This window comes from Cajanus cajan, chromosome 7, assembly GCF_000230855.2.
Source record: "Cajanus cajan strain Asha chromosome 7, NIPB_CcT2T_4, whole genome shotgun sequence".
NCBI classification, from domain to species: domain Eukaryota; kingdom Viridiplantae; phylum Streptophyta; class Magnoliopsida; order Fabales; family Fabaceae; genus Cajanus; species Cajanus cajan.
In genome coordinates, this window is record NC_138523.1 from 52,597,218 (window position 1) to 52,618,178 (window position 20,961).

The 20,961-nt window shown below is 32.6% G+C and overlaps 1 protein-coding gene across 1 annotated transcript; it reads right to left on the bottom strand.

Moving 5' to 3' along the window:
• Nucleotides 1–12,355: 12,355 nt before the first annotated feature.
• LOC109813815 (PH, RCC1 and FYVE domains-containing protein 1) lies at nucleotides 12,356–20,584 on the bottom strand. The gene is made up of 9 exons (XM_020378077.3): nucleotides 20,064–20,584; nucleotides 19,048–19,134; nucleotides 17,702–17,791; nucleotides 17,470–17,556; nucleotides 17,249–17,368; nucleotides 14,655–16,754; nucleotides 14,323–14,469; nucleotides 13,260–13,798; nucleotides 12,356–12,969 (listed from the first exon to the last, which is right to left on the bottom strand). The coding sequence occupies exons 1-9, from the start codon at nucleotides 20,109–20,111 to the stop codon at nucleotides 12,822–12,824; spliced, it is 3,366 nt and encodes a 1,121-aa protein (XP_020233666.2). The 5' UTR covers nucleotides 20,112–20,584; the 3' UTR covers nucleotides 12,356–12,821.
• Between the last annotated feature and the right edge of the window lie 377 nt (nucleotides 20,585–20,961).

Genomic DNA, 20,961 nt, shown 5'->3' on the forward strand with positions numbered 1-20,961 from the left:
ATAAAAGAGAATTATATAATTGAATGAATACAGAATAAAAAATATTTATGTATTTTTTTTGTTTAATAAACATCCATACATATAATAGATATAAATATATAAAGAGTTATATAACTTAAAATTAAAGTATATTTATAAAAAAAATTAATTATATATGAACATTTATATAACTTTAGATTAAATAGATAAGAATTGTTCTTTATGAAAACAGTTGAGAATTTTAGCAAAACTTTATAGCTGAAAACAGTTATTCTTTCAAAAGAAATTTGAATTAGCAAGGAAATATAGTTGGATAAAAAATTTAGCAAAAATCCCACATTTACTTTATTACACCTTCCAGGTGTGAATCAATAGAGAGGCAGCAACGAAGAAACCAACTTAAACAAGCCAAATTAATTAATCAGAAGAGCAAGATTTGATCATTTAAATATCAAGAATCCATATATTCATAGTTATTGTCGCTATTAACATTTTATGGGTACAAGGAGAAATGATAAATGTGCAAGATTTTGTCATGCGTGAGAATCACTATTAGTGCAATTTCATGATCTCGGGGGGTGTGATACAAGACACATGCTCTTTGTCTTATTGACGTCTAGCATAAGATTGGTAATGTCATGTGAGTTAAAGAGAAAAACTCTAACTTAGTCACATTAGATATGAGTTGAGGGGTGTCAAACGTGATTATCCTAAGAATTCTTTGATTTTGTGACATTAGACCTACGTAGAGTGGCGTTAGGCGTGATTAAGTCAATGAATCTTTATTCATATGACATCGAGTGCATGTTTTATGGTATTGAGCACGAGTCAAACAAATGCTTTTTGTAAGGTCAGACGTAAGTCTAGTTATGCATGATTGACATAGGGGTTTTCTGCTTCATTCACATTGAGCGTAGGTAGATTGGAATCGAGCGTGAGCAAGTTAGAGACTTTCTACATTAATGACGCTAAGTGTTGGGAGAATGGTATCGGACTTGGGTTACTTAATGAAAACTTATGATTTAATTGAATAAGTGTTGAGCATGTGTAAAGTAGATTGAATTACTCACATGATTTATGTTGTTGTATGACTATAGTTCATCATGCATTAATTTATGATAATGTATAACGGTGTTTAGGTTGCTTAAGTTGTAAGTTGATTATGAATGAAAGTTGAATTATAGTAGAGTGGTTTGATGATAAGATGTGTAGTGTTGAATAGAATGATGTTGTAAATTTTGAATGCATGTAGTTGTGTTGTGTTGATTAACTCGAGACTAAAAGAGATGTGTTGTTTTAAAATGATGAATATCCCATTGTGAGATATGGTGTTGTGGTGCTTTGAAAGGCTAGTTGTTGAAAAACCTTTATTGGGTATATTTGTCTCTTGAAGTAGAATGTTGAGTTTTCACTAGGTCTTTAGTTGATACCATATGGTGTATAGTCGAGTCATACTAGTTTAAAAGTGACCAATTAAGTAAGGTATAAGATCAAGGTCAAGGCCAAAATCCTTAACTAAGTACTGAAAGGGTCATAATACTTGAATGGTAGTTGGTGGACTAATCCAACATAGACTTAGTTATACATGTTAAGGTTGTGGTAAACTCACACCAAAACTATTTTATCCTTGACAAAACACTAGACTTTCCTAGTTTAAGTGACGAAATATGAAAAGTCATCATCTTATATTGGATTTATATCAAAATTTGTTATTGATCTAACAAGTCCAAAAAAATCACATTGTTAAGTTGGTTCGGTAGGATCAAATTATGTAGATTGCTCATTTATGTTATAATATATCTCTTAATTGAAATGTGTGACAATACATCACGTTATTGTGTTAATATGTTGTTAAATTGATTGCATTGGAAGTTGATATTGTGGTTATATTATGATATACATGTTGTTATGTTGTGAAAATATTTAGTTGTTGAATTGATGTTGAATTGTGTTGGTAAACTATGATGTAAGTTGAGAAGCTACCTTATTGTAAATTTGTACACATGTGTTAATATGTTGATAGTTACTATTAAGTTGAGCTTAAGATGTTGTTAAATTGTATTGCTAAATTTGTTGCATGTTTAGTTTATGAGTTAATCATCTATATACTGTCAGTGTAAAGTTTTTTTACACTGACAACCAATTATATATTTTAATTGTGTCATGTCACTGTAAACACATTTACTTTTAACAGTGACATGACACAATTAAAAGATAAAATTGGTTACCATTGTAAAAAAAACTTCAAACTTGCAATGTATAGGTGATTAACTCTTAGTTTATTACTTCTACATTGTGTTGATTCTCTTAAATTCAAGTTTACCCTTGATTTTTTTTCTTATTGCTAGACTACGATTATTATACTTATTATAGGAGTAAGGTGGGAATAGATTGGAAGACGAGCAAGTTTATTTTAGAGTCATGTTGGAGATGATGATGTTGTTTGAACTACTATAGCGTAATTGTTTTTTTTATAGTTATTTGACTGACAATCTAGATTTATGCTTTTAGTCCAGATGACTATATAGTCTCACTGAGGGATTTATTTTCATGATTCCAACTGTTAAGATTTATACATATAAATAAATATTGTTGCATGTATATCCAGTGATTGTTTGCATGGTAAATCCTAGAAAATTAGATTTACATTTTCTGGTGTCTAGATTGTTGAGTTATAAAGTGTAGAGACACGCCGAATCCTTACATAATAGGACCCACCATTTTTAATTTCTCACTTCTTATTTCTTATCCACCAAACTTTTCAACTTATTTTCACTTCCTCCTTCTTATTTCTTATCTATTTCATACCAACCAATCAAGCACACACACATTTTAATTTTGTTATAAGAAGTTACTAAAAATTAGAATAAATTATGTTACTTAACAATTTTTTTTTGGACAATAATAATCAATAATTATCAATAAAAATAAAATTTTTACCAAATTAGTTATCAAGGCAATAATAATCAATAAGAATTGAAGACAATAAAGTATTATGTTTAGTCACAAAGAGATGAGAAAAAATATAAGAAAAATTATTGTGAAATATGATTTTTTTTATTAATATTATTTAGAGTTTAATATGTCAATATTTTATATAATGTAGTCTTATCAACAAATATTAATAATAATTTTTAATTTTCAAATCAAATAATTAAATTCATACAAAAGGAATGAAAATAAATTCATTTTATTACAAATATCATTATTTATAGTTTTTTAAATTGCTATAAAACTTATATAAAGAAAATAAACAATTAAAAAAATCAATTTATGTTAGTAAATAATTTGCTTAAAATAGATTTTTTTTTTTATCTAAGATCATAAAAAGAAAAACAGAATATTTATTAGTAACCCATCTCACTCTCAGCTTAAATTCCTTGTTAGTAATGGCAAACTTGCACGCAAACCACATCCACCACCACCTTGCAGCAGTGCTGCTACTGCTAGTCTGCTAGCATTTTTGCTTCTGAGATTTAACATCAACATCATCATCTGCTAGGCCCTAAAATTATCATTTGTAAAGTGATTTTTCAAACAGTCGCTGAGATACATGAACTTGATTTCTGGATATATAGTGATTTATTATTATTATTATTATTATTTATTACTTTCAAGACTTAGTTTTCTTAAAAAACACAAAAGGAGATTTATTTTTAGAAGAAATGTGAGTGAAAATAGCAATTGTCCCTGTGAAACTGTTATGCACAAACTAGCTTGTTGGGCTTCATATATAGTCCATTACGCAATGTTTCCCGGCTAATTATTAAATTCGAAAGTAATAGAAGCACAAAGCCTTTGCTTCTTCCATATGACTCATATAATTATCTAATAATAGAATAATTATATATATAAATAGAGTAATAATGAAGGTTAAGTCTAAGATGTCATATAATTATCTAAATCTTTTGTCAACTTATGGTATTTAAACTTTCCTTATTTGCTAAGTACACTCCATATTCCTTATTTGTTTTTTTAAGTCAACATATTTAAATAACCTTCCCTTTTCAAACACTTTCCTCTCCTTGTACATCCATTTTCACAACATACTTATATTTTAAAAAATATATAATATTTTTCTTTAAAATATTAAAGATTGTTTTTCTACTCTCATTAAAGAAGATTTTTGGATTTGTTATTATTTTTAATTATGTTTTTTTTATCTACAAAATTCAAACATAAAATTTTACTTAAAGATATTAAAACTAGTACGATTCAGACCAACAATAATATTTTTATTTTTATTTTTATAAAAAAAAACTTTTGATATAAGAAATATTTATGATAATGAAAAATGTGTACTTAACAAACAAAAGAGTGTAAATAGAATAAGTTTCTCCATCCTAATAGGTAGCTATACCAAAAATATACGTAGAAAAGCCCAAGTTTTGGCTGCCTTCTACTTCCTTGTATCATCAAGGTCAAGGATGAGTGGATGAACCTTCACAATTTGAAGGAAGAATAATTTAGATTGTATCATATAGCTACTGCTATTAATTATGTTGAAGAAAAAAAATCACAATTTTTTATTCACAAATTGTAGGTTGCAACAGAGTGCGGTAGAATAATTTGAGAGACGACTATTTTCACTGGTCATGATTTTCATTTCATCTCCTCATATTCTCATATTCCAATTACTTTCCTATAGCCTTTATTATTTACATATGATCCTATATTTAGTACTAGCATGTTTTTATTATGCATGGTTGCAAAGTATATATATGTTATTGTAAATCAATACATAGTGCAAATCACTGTGAAATGTGTTGGAATTTTTTTTGAGGAATATGGAGTTTATGTCATATGTGAAGCACCAATATTTAAGGGAAGGAACTAAGAAGTGTTAGAACAGAGATAACAGGGGAAATATAAATGAATAATAATATACAGGGATAGAAAAATTCGCAGTACCCTTTTCTTTTTCTATCTTGTTTTGGATGGAATATATTCTCTATTATTGTGAATGTAACTTCTGTATTGCCTTTTTGATTTTGAAGCACTGCAACCTCACTCTCACTGTAGAAGATAGGATCATTATTGAATAGAGTAGTATAACTGTGGTTCCAATTTGTACCCCCCCAAAAAATAAAGTATCTGGTATAGTTCCAATATTTTGTTCTTTTCTTCACTTCAATAGTGGGCTTAGAAAGTTCTCAAACCCTTGTTTGCATTTTGGAAACAAAAGGGAAAGAACAAACTAAACTAAAGCAAGAAAAGGGAATGTAAGCAAATGATAGTATAATAATTTTATATATATATATTTATATTTTGTATCTGGGAGGAATAAATAAATTGTATTTGTAAATATGTTATATAAATCTTACAATAAATGAGAAAAAAATGTCTTTTTATAGCAAATATAAAATTTGATGTGCAAGAGAATATTTTAGTTACCTTGCAAACCCTCGTGCCACCCAAAAGAAAATTATGAATATGGATATTGTCGTTTTTAATCGATTTACCTCTCTAAGTTAATGAATTTAACATCTTCATACAATGTCTTTTCCATTTACATGCAGAAATACTAAAGTTTACATTCCAATTCTTTGTTTATGTGCACAAGTCTTTTATTCTTGGGCATTTCTCTGTCAAGAAATGGAAAATTGTCAGCATCAACAGGCTGTTTGGTATCAATAAGCATTTTAGGCGTACATTTAAAGTTTAATCTCTTATTTTTTTTTAGCTCTAATATTGATAAACTGCGGGTAGAATAATGAAAGAGCTTCCAATCCGTATAAGGACAAACTAAGCACACAAATATTTTCTCAACATTTTTTTTATTAAAAATGATAGAACAGAAAAATTCCCTTAATACTACTAGATAGGACACTAATAATATGTTGTGAGCAGAAACTCATCTAAGGAATTGCTGCTCACTCAAACTTCAAACAATTTCACCCAATTGTAATTAATCAACATTTATTTAATAGTCTTAAAAGAAAATTTTGATCTAGGACGTGTCTTTTATTGTTACGATCTAATTAATACCATCTTTACAGACACCCTAGCTAACATGTCCCCGACCACATAAGTGTCTAAATTTTCAGCCCAATTAACTTTGTTTTCTTTCTTCTATTAGCATAGGTTACGAGCACTGATTACAACAAAATGCACCCCTCATCAATCTGTCTCTGTTTCTACACAGAAAGTGGGTCCAACTTTATCCCTCTCTTCTTATTTTTTGCATTTCATGGGTCCCCTAACAAAAACTCATTTCTTTTGCCTACCCTATTCCTATTCATGCACCAGTCGCCTCATTCATCAATATTCAATACCATTGTGCATGTCTACACTGACACTCGGACCCTTTCCATTTAAGATAAACAACCTTAAATAAATTTAGGAGATTTGTAAAAAAAATTAAAAATATGTAATTTTTTTTAAAAAAAGGCAACCATGGTGTTACACATAATTACTTTATTTTACTTAACTAATCATCTTTTTCTATATGGTTTTCTCATAATTGGAAGCTATGACATCACCTCATTGAATGCCCCTATAGATTTTAGTCCCTAAGTCATTGATGAGGGAAATATGAGACTAGTCTCACAACAGTTTCGGACTTTCAGTTCCATAGTCGGCCATTAATTTCCATGCAGGCCCACAGATTCACCTAACCAAACAACATTCACCCTATTATGCTCCCTCTATATTCTATATATAAACTATATAATATTTCCCCTTTGATCTTTTTTATTTTCTGATTCATTTGGCCATACTCTTTTGGCTGGTTTCTATACTGTCACAGCTTGTGTGACTCATAACACCCTCGTCTCTTCTGAGGACTTGTTTCAAGGTGAAATATATATATATATATATATATATATATATATATATATATATATTCATGTAATATTTTAAAATTGATAACTAATAATTTTTTTTTAATTTAGTAATATTAGCATCATCTCTACTCCTCTTGTCTTAGGACAGGTGATACTACCACGTAGATAGATGAATTGATTTTTCCGAGTTGAAATATATTCTTAATCTTTTTAAAATTTTAAATATCGAATAAAAGTATTACTGTTAATTCATATCGTCTCATTTATTGCTACAAGCCACCAAAAGCCTTACACAAATATCACTCCCAACAGCCAAATCTTAAAGCACATGACATTGCATTTACTCCCCCCATGTTTCCGCACACACCGGCCTCGTTCTTCATTGTTGGTACCATTTCCACTCTTTCACATATACTTCACAAACAAGCCATTCTTACCACTCCAAGCACCCCATAAATTCCTTTCATTTATTAGGAATGTGTGAAACTCAAACCATTTTGTAGCGTTTCTTCCCTTCAACAAACTCTCTCTCTCTCTCTCTCTCTCTTTTATTTCCTCTCTCAGGTTCAATTCTCTTGCTATAAGGGAATTAAACTCCTATTCCTTAATGGATAGAAGAGATCTCAATGTGTTGATTGTGTTGCTGCTTATGGTGATATATTTTGTTGGCCATAGTAATGGTTCTAGACACACTCTTCAAGTTTTCAAAGTGCAGCCCAAGGTTGAGGCGTTGCCTCCAAGCTTCTTTGGTTTCTTGCCAAAAGCAATGCCAATTCCACCTTCAGGTCCTTCTAGGAAACACAACGGCATTGGATTACAAAGCTCAATGGGGGAACCATAGAGGGATATATATAAAAATATATTTAAGGGTAATGTATATTATGCCTTAATTATTTGTATTTTGTCTTTACCTTTTTTTTGGTTTTGTATTACATCCCCACTTTTCTGGTTATTATTCTCAAGATCATTTTCATGGGACAAACAGTTTCATCAAAATGAACTGTTAAAGGGTATGTGTAGGTTATTACCTTCTCCACATAACATGTGAAGGATATGTATGTATATTGGACAAGCTTTAGCTAGCTAGCTTCATACTCTGATACCCGAGGGTTGATAGCAAGAAATGTTTAATTTGTGCTTGGCTTAAAGATAAAAGGTGATGTACTTGAAAGCAAAGAGAAAAAAGGTGACAAACTCGCAAAGTTGATGTATATCTACTCGTGACAACCCTTGCAAAGTTGATGTGTATCTACTTCTGCATCTTCTGTTTCTGTTTCTGTTTCTTTCAAGTAAGCTTTTGGTTTGGTAAATACATGCAAGCTGGCACATTATTCTTCCTCTGAAGAAAAGTGGAACTTTCAATGAGTTTTTTCAATGAGTTTTTGTTGACATATATGTTAGACGAGAGAGTTAAAATATAACTCTTATATTAATTTTTTATCACTTGATTAAATTTTAAATTTTCTCTCACTTAATTAATTTAAGGATTATATTTTAATCTTCTCATTTTTCATAATAAATTTTTTCTCATTTAATATGTTCCATATATATATATATATATATATTTGTGTTCATCTAAACTTGAAAGTTGTTTCTCTGAAATCTAGAGTTTGAATGCGTGAAAAACTAATAAAAGGTTGTAACTGTAGCTAAGAGTGACCATACATTCTCATAAACTTTGGGGAAGTGACGTGAGAATCGTCCATTGTTGCGTTTTGATTTGATTATAGTAAGTAGCTAATTAATGTTCGTACGAGGACTTGTTTTCCTAGCCATCCTGCACTACACCCCCTATATTGCTTCCACGTTCAACGTGTCATTTGTGTCAAAGATTTGTGAAATTTTTACTGTTATGGAATTTTTTTTAAAAAAATTTACAAAAATAGACTTCCAATATATTTCCCACAATAGCCTCGTTTACTGTTGTGAAAATTTTCCTGCTGGAATTCAGTCTCCGGAATCTGAATTCCGTGCAGATTTTCTTTTTAATTTTTTCTGTTTTTAATATATATAAATTAAATATTAAAAAAAATATATTATAAAAAAGATTCGTAATCTTATGTACTAATTTGAAGTTTTGGGAGGATGAAAAACTTCTACGTTGATGAATTTAGTGATGGAATTCTACATAATGTATGTAATTATGTCTAAGTTCGCGTGTACATCGTTAACAAATCTTAATTGCAAACATATGGGAAAAACAAAATAGATGACACGTTCAAATTAATCACATGATTAAACTGGCTTGTTCTTGTTCATTTTTTTTTCTGGATTTAAAAGACAATTGAAAAATAAATTAGCCCCTCAAAATGATAAGTGTTTTGGGTGGGTAGGTTGTTTCAAATCATGTCAAATCATCATATCGTGATTACAAACCTAGCTTATAAGCCATGTGAAACACTGAAACCCATTAATTATAATTGTCAATTTCAACGACCAAATGCAAAGGAAGGGTGGTCAAAATTTGATCTGTCTTAAAATGAAATTGATTCGACTTTTTCTTTAGCGCTTTAGCAAAAATATATTTAATTATTAATAATCTCTTAATTATTTAAACACATAATTCACCCGATTGAAAGTGAAACTTATAAAAAAAAATTGAACAATTAAAGATTAATAATAAGATATACATATGTTTTCTAATCTTTTCTAACATAAGTTAAAAGATGGAAATAGAAATTGTAAATTAAAAAACATTATCATCTTAAATTTAATAAACTAAGAAACTATAATAATTTAATAAATGTGCTCTAAACATGTAAATTTCTAATCTTGAAAGTTTTATATAAATTAACTTTGGATTGTATGTTCTTGAATATTGAGATTTGAAAAAAAAATTCAAAATCTTTTAAAACTAATTTTATTTTTTTATAAAATTTTCATTACTTTTTCTCAAAAGCTCATTTTCATACAAACATTATTTTGCTTTGAGTAAAATTGAGTTTGATTTCTTAAGTTTATAAATAGAAAAATCATGAATAGAAAAAAGTGACTAATCATATTTTTTAATTGAAATTAGTTGTAAAGAAAACTAATGAATATTTCACACTTATAATGTTTAATAAAAAAAAATACTTTCTTAAAATCTTATTTGATGGGACTTCTAAGGAAAAGTCCAAAATTAAGTGGATCAACCACTACTTACTATTATGTCTAGAAATTAAAGGCATTTTCTCAATGAAAATAATAAATATAAAAACAATTAAATTTATTAATGTCTATAATTTTTTAACATTATTTATGCGATTTTCTTTTTCAATTCATGAAAATTAAACTCAACACTTATAAAATTTACAACAATTCATACATCTGATCAACCAATTGATGCATACATCAAGAGAAAAGATATAAAACGACTCAGATTTTAATTGTTCGAATTGTAATTGAGTCAAAAGTGATTAATTAATATTAACCTTTGCGGAGACAAATTTCCAGTGAGTTAGGTGAAACAATGAGAGTTTTTTTTTTCAAATGCCACTGGATTTGGTTAAACAAAGATGGCTCCTCCCCTTCCCCTCCCCCTCAAATTTTATAGACATATAGTAGTAAATAGGGAATGGGACAAAGCAATTAGTATTCTCATGTTACTTATCTATGAATATTTGATAAAATATAAAATTTTAAATAAAAAATAAAAATAAAATAAAACTAAATAAATAATTTAAAACATATATTTATATTAAAAAAATAATTTTATAACATATGTTTATACTAAAAATAAATAATTATGATAAATATATTTAGCTTAAAAATAAATTAAATCAAATTATTTTATATATAATTAAGAGTACTTTTAATTTTTTTTAAATGTGAATATTCACAAATATGTATATTTTATTATCTGTTTCCACTCCATTATTAAGAAAGTGCTTATTTAATTATCAATTTAAAATTTATAACAAGTTTTATCTGCATATATCTACAAATACGAGTATTTTTCATTTCTTCAACCGCACTATTTATTATAATACGTACATATGTTTTTCCAGGTAAGAACGTTTCTTGCCAACCATCGAAATTAATCAGGTTTGACTTGACTCATAAAGTTGTCTCTTGACTATTAGCGAAATCCTTTCTGAATTTTATGCAAAGAGAAGACAAAGAATACATTATATTATTAAATTAGAAATGTGCACCTTTGTAGAAAAGTTTTGTTGTGTTGCTTATGTCTCTATGTCGTAGTTCTTAATTTCTTATATATATTATCAGTGCTTTGCCCTACCAATCAGGACCATTTCCACCTCAATCCATTTCATTTTATTCCCTATCAATTATCAGTTTCATGATCAAGGTGCACTTACTTGACTGGTTCTACTAATAAGTGTAAATTTGATAATGAAACCTTTGTTTTTAAATGGATACAATAAACCCAATAAAGTGCTCGTTCAAACCCACTTGAAAATAAATAAATAAAATGTCGATTTTAACATTTCATGTAGGATGTAGTTAGTAGGCCAATCATCTAAGCAAAGGAGACAAAAAATATGATTCTCCGAAGATTTCATATTGCTAAGAACGATGTATTAAGAAACTGCATATGCTATGTTTGTCTGCTCTTTGTTTTACCCGAAGTTTGGCATGGGAATTTGAATGTTTTTGGCCGTGTTAAGATATGAGTGAGACTAATTCCTACACATATATACTGATGCGACTATATCCTCTTAATATTTGGTATCTGTCTTGAAATTATTATATTTTCTATAACTCTGATCTCTGCTAACTAATGGGAGGACCCCTTCCTTCCGGCGCCGTCACACACGCTACTGCATGTCAATTAATGCTTCTTTTCTGCTACAGTACGTGTAATGCTAATCCTGCCCAGCAAATATGCAAATATTTATGAAACGTTTGGTGAACCAACATGTTATAATTAGATGAAACAGAACATGATTTTTATTTTATGTTTGATGCGTTTGAGATTGAAAAAGTGATACACTTTAATATATTAAAAAAAAATTAAACCAAAATGTATTATTTTGTTCTATGTGCTAACCAATCATAACATTGAATTGAACAGTAGATGACGTGTCATCTGGTTAAGGAGATTGCAGAACCTCAATCAATACAATTAGATTTGGTTTGTTTAAATTGATGCTGGCGTCACTAATTTCCACTGAATATTTTTCAATTTATTAGTAAATAGCCCTTAAACAGTCGCACGTAGAGAATTTATATTTTCCGTCCTGAAATTTTAATATGCATAATCGTATTATAAAGATAATTATATCCTTCATGGTTAAAATTATATGTGGCTAGTATTGTTGCCATCCACTATGGTCGGGTATTTACTCGGCCTCATTTATGAACTAACTAGATTATACCTACGCATACCAACCCAAAAGAACTACCTAATAGGATTGACCCTAAGCTGAACATCTAGAATATTTGCAGGGGACTTTTAAGTTTTAACTAACTCATTGCATCTAGAATGTTTCAAAAGTGATGCCATGGTTAATTCAACTAAACTTTTGGCATCTGTTGGTAATATTAATTTTGCAGCCTAACATAGCAGGGCATACATATGTCTTACCCTTGGTGATGATATCTACAAGGGCTTTCCAAACTTGGAAAGCTTTTCTTTTCACAACCAATTTTGCATAAGAGTACAAAATGTAATACCTGTAGTAATAATTAAATAATAATTTACATCAAATATCACCACGCATACACTTTATTCCTGAGGTATACATATTGAGGTAACAAAAAAAAAAGTGCAACGGGGGATAAAAAACCAAGAAAATAGGAAAGGTTATCTCAACTGATGATTTTATATACACTACAATACAACAGATATGTAAAGGGCACCTGCCCAAATAAAATGGAAGACATTTAACTTAAAGAGAGAAAAAAAGGTGAGGGAGCAAAAAGATTGGAGAGAAAAAAAGGATAGACAATAAAACTCAAAAGGGGTGCCTGGTTCCTTCATATTGATTTTTGATTTTTTTCCTACAATGCTCACTGCAACAAAAAGTGTTAATGGAGAACTTCCTTCCATCTACTTCCCTGAACTTCCTTCCATCTACTTCCCTGAACTTCCTTCCATCTACTTCCCTAAGATTATAAAACAGGTGAACCAGAACCGTCTGCCCTACGAGCTGTCTGGCTGGAAGACTTGTCGGTGCTTCGAACATTGTATCTTTCGTATACTCTATCGCGGTTCTCCGACCACCAAGTCTCCGCTTGGTGCTCTCCAAATCTTCGCCGGCTGCACACATATTCACCAACAAACATCTTACACATGCAAAATAATTAAAACTTCTTAGCTTAAAGTGGCAATAGTAATGTATTGAGTTTCAGGAGCCAGAAATCGGACCAACCAATAATATATTGACCTAGTGGAAGATATCCACATGCAGAGTTGGCACAACAAATAGAATATTTACAAAGCAGTTGACCAGTAACTATAAAGATCTTTAAATTCCAATTATCACTGCTACACTATTAGAAGCTATGACAATTGGCAGTCATATATACAAAGAGAATTCCTTTTATTACCTGAACCGCACTCGCTTCAGATCTCTTGTTCCATCACGCAGGGCAACCAATGTTATATAGACGCCAGGTTCATATTGTTCAATCCATTCTGCCTCAATTTGATTACTATTAGCAGGCACTACGGCATTCACGTTCCTTGATCTCGATCCATTTTCGTCATCTTGGAAATTCCCAGAATCCCTAGCATCAACAGTATCTGATACAGTACTGCTGCTTGCCTGAATCATGCCGCTTCCATTTGGCAATTTAACATCAGGGTAATCATCAGTCCCATTAGAGGTTACATATCCCCGGTTTTGTTGGTAAAGATGAGCCCCATAGCTTCCGGGCAAAGTGCCCTCGGTTCTATTCATCAGGGATGATTCAAGTCCTATGGAAGCCAAACTAGAGCCACTGATTGATTCTGCCCTCGTGTGACGTTCGCCATTTAATTCTGGATAGTGGATGCCATTTGACTCCAGACCATTTGGCAGGTAAGCTGGTCTGATGTTCTCAGCATCATAAGCACCGGGAGGAAGCCTCTCAGCAAGATCTTTGAGCTGAAACAATGTAGCAGGAAAATAAGCACAACTGTAGAACAGCAATGCTATAAAAAAATAACAAATAGATGTAGGGAATCCTTTAACTTTAAAGAAGACAAGGGTAAACAGTATTCAGCACGATTCAGACTCGAGTATGTATGTTACTCCCTAGCTCCTCCTCCCACAAAATAAAATAATGTAAATATGTAATGTATAATAATATTATAATAAATAAACTAAAAAAATCAAAACAAAACTAAAATGAAATAACTATCAGAAAGAGATGGGATAAAAAGACACACCTCATCATGCAAATAGATCATGGTGCTCAAAAACAAATTCTAGATATCTTGTTAAAATGATAATTTTTCATGTAACAGATTCCTATCTAGGTATTCATTTTATTCAAATGAAAACAAGAGAAAATAAAATAACACAATGCGTTGCATAAAGCTACATGCATAAATCACCACCAGCACAAGAAAGAAACTTTCAAAAGACACATCTAGCTCCAAGACACGTAAATTAACCAAAAAAAGTACCTGTGCTGTAAGAGACTTTATAACTTCTTTTGCAGCCTTGGATTTGGCAGATTCCTCAGCAGCCAGTGCCATAGCTTCCTGAGTCTTTTTTGCAGACCTTTGAAGTTCTAATTCTTGGAGTTCACACCTCTGTCTCAGGGTCTCAACCTAACAAAACTCATGTTAGATTTCTCTCGATGTCATGACAAGTAAAGATATAAAAGCATAAAGACATTAAATTAACTTTTCTAGCATAATAACGCTCAAAAGGGAAGAAAGCTATGCTATCAAAGCAGCTAACTTCTACTTGATTGACATGAGAGGAAGGAAGGGGAGGGGGGAGAACAATATACCTGACCACGTAACTTCGACACTTCCTGATTCAAAAGTTCATTTGTTTTCTTCAAACTATCAGCAATACTTTTTGAGAAGGAAAGTCCCGATGTTGTCGGAATAGGTGTAGCTGAACGAGGGGGACTTGGTCTTCTAGAGAAAGGGGACACGGACCTGGAATTCACTCCGGATGATGTCAGGACAGGTCTTGGAGCTGCTCGCTTCAAGTCAATAGCAGTAGACAAGACAACATCTTTGAGTTGTAACATAGACGGTGCTTGTGAGTTGCGAACCAGAGAGAATGTATCAGCCTTCTTCCCCTGTTTGGCTGCCTTACTATCTAGCTGCTTTATCAAATCCATATTAGAAGGGACTGCTGTCTTGGTCAATCTTAGCTCAGATTTATCTAACCTGTCCTTGTTTTCACCTGATAAACGAGGCAGAGCATTCCTCCGATTATTATTACCCAATTCTGCTACCTTGTTCAATTTTACAAAACAAGAATCACAAACACGATATGGCTTCCCAGGATTAGGAGCCAGGGCAGCTCTTAATGCTTTCCTAGAACTACATGAGTGGCAGTGCACAAGTCCACAATTATAACAGTTGTGCCTCTTTCTAGTGAACCCAAATGCCTGTCTACAAGCTGAGCACTGAGACTGCTCAGCACCAGATACCCACTTATGAAGGCAAATGGCCGCAGAGTAGTTTGAACCACACGCAATATATTTCACATGTCTATCTTTCAAGGCTTCAACCAAAGTTGGTGTTTTTCGATCTTCAACATCTCCATGACCCAATCTCCCATTTGCACCCTTCCCCCAAGTGTAAACCTCATTTTTGGATGTTAAAACAGTAACATGATAAGCCCCACATGCAATTTCATCAACAGATTCTCCTGCAAGCTTGTCTTCTACCAAACACGGAAGCTTTCCATCAGACTGGGGATTCCCAAGCTGACCATAAACAGTGCTTCCCATTGTAAAAACTTGTCCAGATGTTGTCAAGCCTACTGTCAAACTGTGCCCGCAAGCAATTCTATGAAAGTTGTAATCAATAAGTGAAGGTACACAAGTTGGTTCAAGACGGGCATCCTTGTCTCCATGTCCAAGGCGATTTTTATCTCCATCACCCCAAGTAAACAATTTACCTGATGATACACTAGCACTCGATTGTGTCACAATAACCTCTACAACAGCTGCAGTATGCCACACTCCACATGCAACAGCTATTGTCCTCAACCCAGATAATGATTCTACTTCTCTAGGATATGAAATATTTTCCCTATCTCCATGGCCGAGGACACCAAATGTTCCATCACCAAATGTGAAGAGCTGCCCTGTTGAAGTTATCAAGGCGGTGTGCCATGGACCACAAGTGACTAAAGCAACTTGAAGCCCCTCTAGTGGTCCAGCAATTCTCTTTGGTATCCAATGACTAACATCAGTGCCATGACCAAGAAGCCCAGCATTATGAGTACCATCACCCCATGTATATAGTTCCCCAGCCATTGTAACAGCACAGGTATGGAACTCCCCACAGGCAACAAAATCAACAGTTGTAGATGTCATTGCTTCAACCAAACGAGGTTGAATCACATTCTTGCCAACACCATGACCAAGGCGCCCTCCAGATTCTTCGCCCCATGTAAAAAGTTCACCTTGCCTAGTGACTAAAGCAGCATGTTTAACACCACATGCTATTTGAAGCACATCTAAAACCACATTTGACTCAAGTGGCCTAGGAAGGAGAATATCAGTCCTAGGGCTAAAATAACTAGCATTTTTCTCGGCACCAACTTTCACAATATTCTCACAGATAACCTCCCCCCAGATGTATACATCCCCGAGAGCATCATAATCATCCGGTGCAGACCCATGACTGGATGTGCTGGGGGCACTTGAAACACTAACACGAAAAACATCTGAACTAGACCCTTTCACTTGCATATTTGATGGGTTTGATGGTGCATGTGACCTTTCAAAATTTAAGGTATTCTCAGAGTAAATGGATTGTGGAGAAGTATTTGATAGACTAACAGAAACGTCAGGAGAACTGTTGTCTCGTGAAGCACTAACTGAACTTTCACTAGGACTATTTGATGTCAAGTCTCTACTGTCCTGAAAGTAATTGAGCCAGAAACAATTATATGCAACTGTCCATGTATTTTATCATTCAAGCTATTATCCATCATAATGGGAAAGCATGAGGAAAAGTTGATAAATTTAGGAAAATTTCTGATGTTTCAGTCCATAAATTCCAAATAAATGATATCACCATAGTAAAGTTAAAGTAATCAAATACCACAATCAACTAATCCTACATCTTAAATTGTGTCCAAAGAAGAGCAAGAGAGAGTTGCACTTTGTTTCAGAAAACTGCAAAATAAATTCTTCCAGGATAAGAGCAAATCCATAAAATAAAGATTAGCTTCCCTCAAGGAAATTATTACCCTTCTAATGAAGCAGATTTATTTTGATGAATATGATGAAACAAACCACTACTGGCTCTAGAGTATGATCTATCATCTTTCTCAGTTCATCATGGTAGAAGAAACATAACTGATAACACGAGTAAAATGATAATTGCAAAGACAACAAGCAAGTGTTTTTACATCAAGGTCTAGGCCTCCGTCACTCCATCCATCAATTTTGGAACGCCCACCTTTACCAGAAGATATCAGCACCTTAAGACCAGCAATCCACACTTCTGCCTCAACTTTATCCTTGCAAATCTGAAACACAACACAAAACATTATATAATAATGAAAAATGCAGAAATTAGAGACAAAATAATGGTGTAGTTATCCAGGGAATTTCAGAATTGATCACCAACCAAATCAAGGGATCGCTTTCCGTTGTTATAAATAAGTGAAAAAGACAGATAGTCCTTCTCAGGACGCAGATATCGTTGGAAGACAGCCTGATAGAAGACATGGCAAATTAATCATATAGAAGAGAAAAAACAGTTTATATATCACTTTTTCTTCCTTTAAATCACTTAGTTAATAACAAAGAATGCCAAGGCATTACTAGTATAAGATAAAACAGTAATGTAAAAATCTCACAGTTCTTTGTCCTGGAATAATTCTTGAGACAGAAGATAGCTTCAGATTTCTTTCACCACTACTTGATATCCAGATTAAAGACAGTTCATCCTGTGGTTTTCAGATATTCTAATGAGTATAATCAGAAATAACGCAATTGTGTGTCAAAATCCAAGCCTATTATATACATGACCATTAAGTTTATAGTCTACAACCAAGGAAGCAACAGAAAATAAACATTCATACTAGCAACCATGAACAAGAATGTATAAGCATTGAGCAACATTAAAGCTACGAAATCACTATTAGATAGCACCAAAGTGAGGAAATTATGCCACTTCAGTAACAGGTCAGTGAATCAGACCTGAATCAAACAAAAAGATCTGAAGTTTTATTCATGTCCAGTTAACTACTGATTGCCTCATCTGGTTATACTAAACCCAGAATGTGGCATCAAAAACCAATAAACTGCCCTGTATCCCTGTAAACTCTTGAATCCATTAACAAACTAAAAAGTCTGTGCTAAATTAGCAAATTTTGGATATAGTAATTGTAATATTAAATAATGACCCGCAGCCTTCCCCTGAGAAGCAAGGATGATTGCAGAACCAAAGTCCAAAGAAATCCACATGCTAACTCGGGAATCAGGATTCAGGAAAGTATTGATGTTATCCAAGAAGAGCTCCTTTTTAAATGCCATACTAGTAAAACTAAAATGCATCAAATTGAATACATCTAACTAAACAAGGCGAGTATCCGAAAAAAAGAAGAAAAGAAAATGGGCACAAAAAGATTAGAATCAGGCTGTAGAGGCAATACATTAAAGTTAGTCACAGATTAAAACTTAATAGTCACTCCCAGCTAACAAATTTTAGGACATGGAAACACAAAGCACCCCAGTATGACAAACTTTAATCTATAGAAGAATGCAATAGTGCCTTGTAAGGCCTTATTACAGAAATCTAGCTTCAATTACATCTGATATAATTAATACAACAATAACCTTATCATACTATGTGGGGACAGCCACATGTATCAATGGACATTATCATAAACAAAAATCTCAAATAAAACCATTTAAAGCAAGTTTTTTTTCTTTCTTGTTAATGGTTTCAAATAGTACATTTCTACTAATGCACATAAAAATAGTTTTACCATGTAATAAAAAAGCAGATAAAAGTACAAATTAACAGTCTTTCAATACCATACTTTTCAAACATCAGGTAACAAGTAAAAGCACCTATCTTTCATAGTGTAACTTTAACTGAGCATATAAACAGTTGAATACAGTCCAACCAGAAACTAATGAAGCAAGAAATATAGGGAATCCACTAAATTTTTTATGAAAAGGATTTCATTTAACTTACATTGGAAAGTCTAAAGGGACAAAACTTAGGCTTTCCTTTCCGACCATATTTAAGCAGTTGAGCACCCTTTTTCAAAGCAATCAATGCCTGCAAAATGAAAAGTAACATAGTAACCCATAAGAAAGATAAACTAATATATATATATATATATATATATAAGAAATACGGTAGGCACAGAAAAATGAGAAATAACAATGATCTAGGACATCTTATAGTACAAATGAGAAAGTTTCATACGAAATCCTTCCATGTTTTAAAACATTTAGTTTCTTTGAGTTGAGAAGCATCTCTCTCTTCCTTCTTAATATTTTGACCCAGATTGACGATTTGAAAAAATTGTACAGGCGACTGATAATTCTGGGAGCACAATCATCGTTGTCCAAGCAATCAACATTAATCACATGCTCAATTTCACTAGATGAACACTAATTTAGCCATCTTCCATCAACCAGTACAACAACATTAATGCAAGTTTCAATATCCCATAACAGACAATCCAACACATTTTCATAAGGTGCTGAATCAAAAGTTTAACAATAAAACATCTACCCTATAAGCAATAAGCTCCTAGTGCTAACAATTTAAACCAAGCCCCAACCACAATATCTCACGTTCAACCAAACCTTTCCATTCAAACACAGACAAGAATGCTATGACCTATCTTTCCTTTCTAATATATACCATATTCCACGGCAGTTGATAAAGCAAAACAACTCACTAATCAGCCAAACCCCATTTAACCTCTTCAAAAGGATCACAACCCGCAATTCACAACACCACCACCAACAAGATGAAATTCCAAATCAAAAACTCATCCTAATTTCGGCACCCCCATACCAATTAGCCCCCATACATAAATTCACTCACTATGCCTTCACTCCCACACCCTCACATCCCTCAAATTTCCCAATCACTTCCAACAGAGAAACGCACTACATAGACAGGCACCTGATCATAAACCAAGCATCAAAATTTAACTAAAAAATCAAAACTTTGAGATTAAACAATTAACTGACTTGGTCGATGTCACGGTCGGCATTCCTGTAGCTAACAAGATCTGCCATTCCATGTGAGAGATTCACCGAAACGCCACCACCCTCTGCGATCGCTGCACAAAGTTCCGTACATCATAAACCTCAACCTCTCTCACTCTCTCTTCACTTTCTCTCTCTGCAAACCAAAACCCACTTCTTATTCCCACTTAAAATGCCAAAAGAAACAACGTCGCGGATCTGTTCCTCTTCAGACAACCCGAAACCCCATTCACAATTCCGAGTCAAAGACGCAGCCTTTTTAACTCATGCAGCGACTTGGACCAGTTCAGGAAAAAAAACGGTTCGAACGAGCCGGTTCGGTGAAAGGTTGAGAAGAGGATATTTCTGAGCGGCGGAAGAGAATTTCCGGCGAGGAATGCGGGTTCCGGCGGCGTCGCCGAAGCGGGAGGTGAAGGGAGAGAGGAGAGAGAAAGAGTTTAGAGAGAGAGTATCGGAGCCTGTAAAAGTACAACTAGTCAAAAGAAGAAGAGAGAATGAAGAAGCGAAATTCTTTTTTAAAAAAATGAAAATAAAAGTTTTATGATGTGGGAATATTAAATTAAATAAGGGAAAGCAGAAACTCTCCTGAAAAGAAATGAGAAGACATTTCCAAAGCGTGACTCCTATTTTTCAATTAATTAAGTAAATTAATTAATTGTTAATTAATTATAAAGGTTTAATTATTTATGTTATTCTTTGTTTTTATGTCTGGGAAAGAGGCACGTAGATGCGAAGGACGGTTTGGTAATTTGGTGGGGGACAACCCGGGTTATTAAACATTAATGCTTGGTTAAGGTTGTAATGAAGGAGAGAATGGCAAAAATGCCCTTCAGTTCTTTTTTGGTTTTTCTCTAAAAGAGGAAAAATAATTATTATCTGT

Bases quoted from the DNA above. Each gene is read 5' to 3' on its own strand.
- LOC109813815 (XM_020378077.3), bottom strand. From the start codon at position 20,111: ATGGCAGATCTTGTTAGCTACAGGAATGCCGACCGTGACATCGACCAA. The intron at 13,799-14,322 runs GTACTTTTTTTG...ACATTGTTTCAG, and splicing joins TAAAGTCTCTTACAGCACAG to CTCAAAGATCTTGCTGAGAG. The intron at 12,970-13,259 runs GTAATAAAAGGA...ATATGTGTGCAG, and splicing joins CTGAAGCGAGTGCGGTTCAG to CCGGCGAAGATTTGGAGAGC.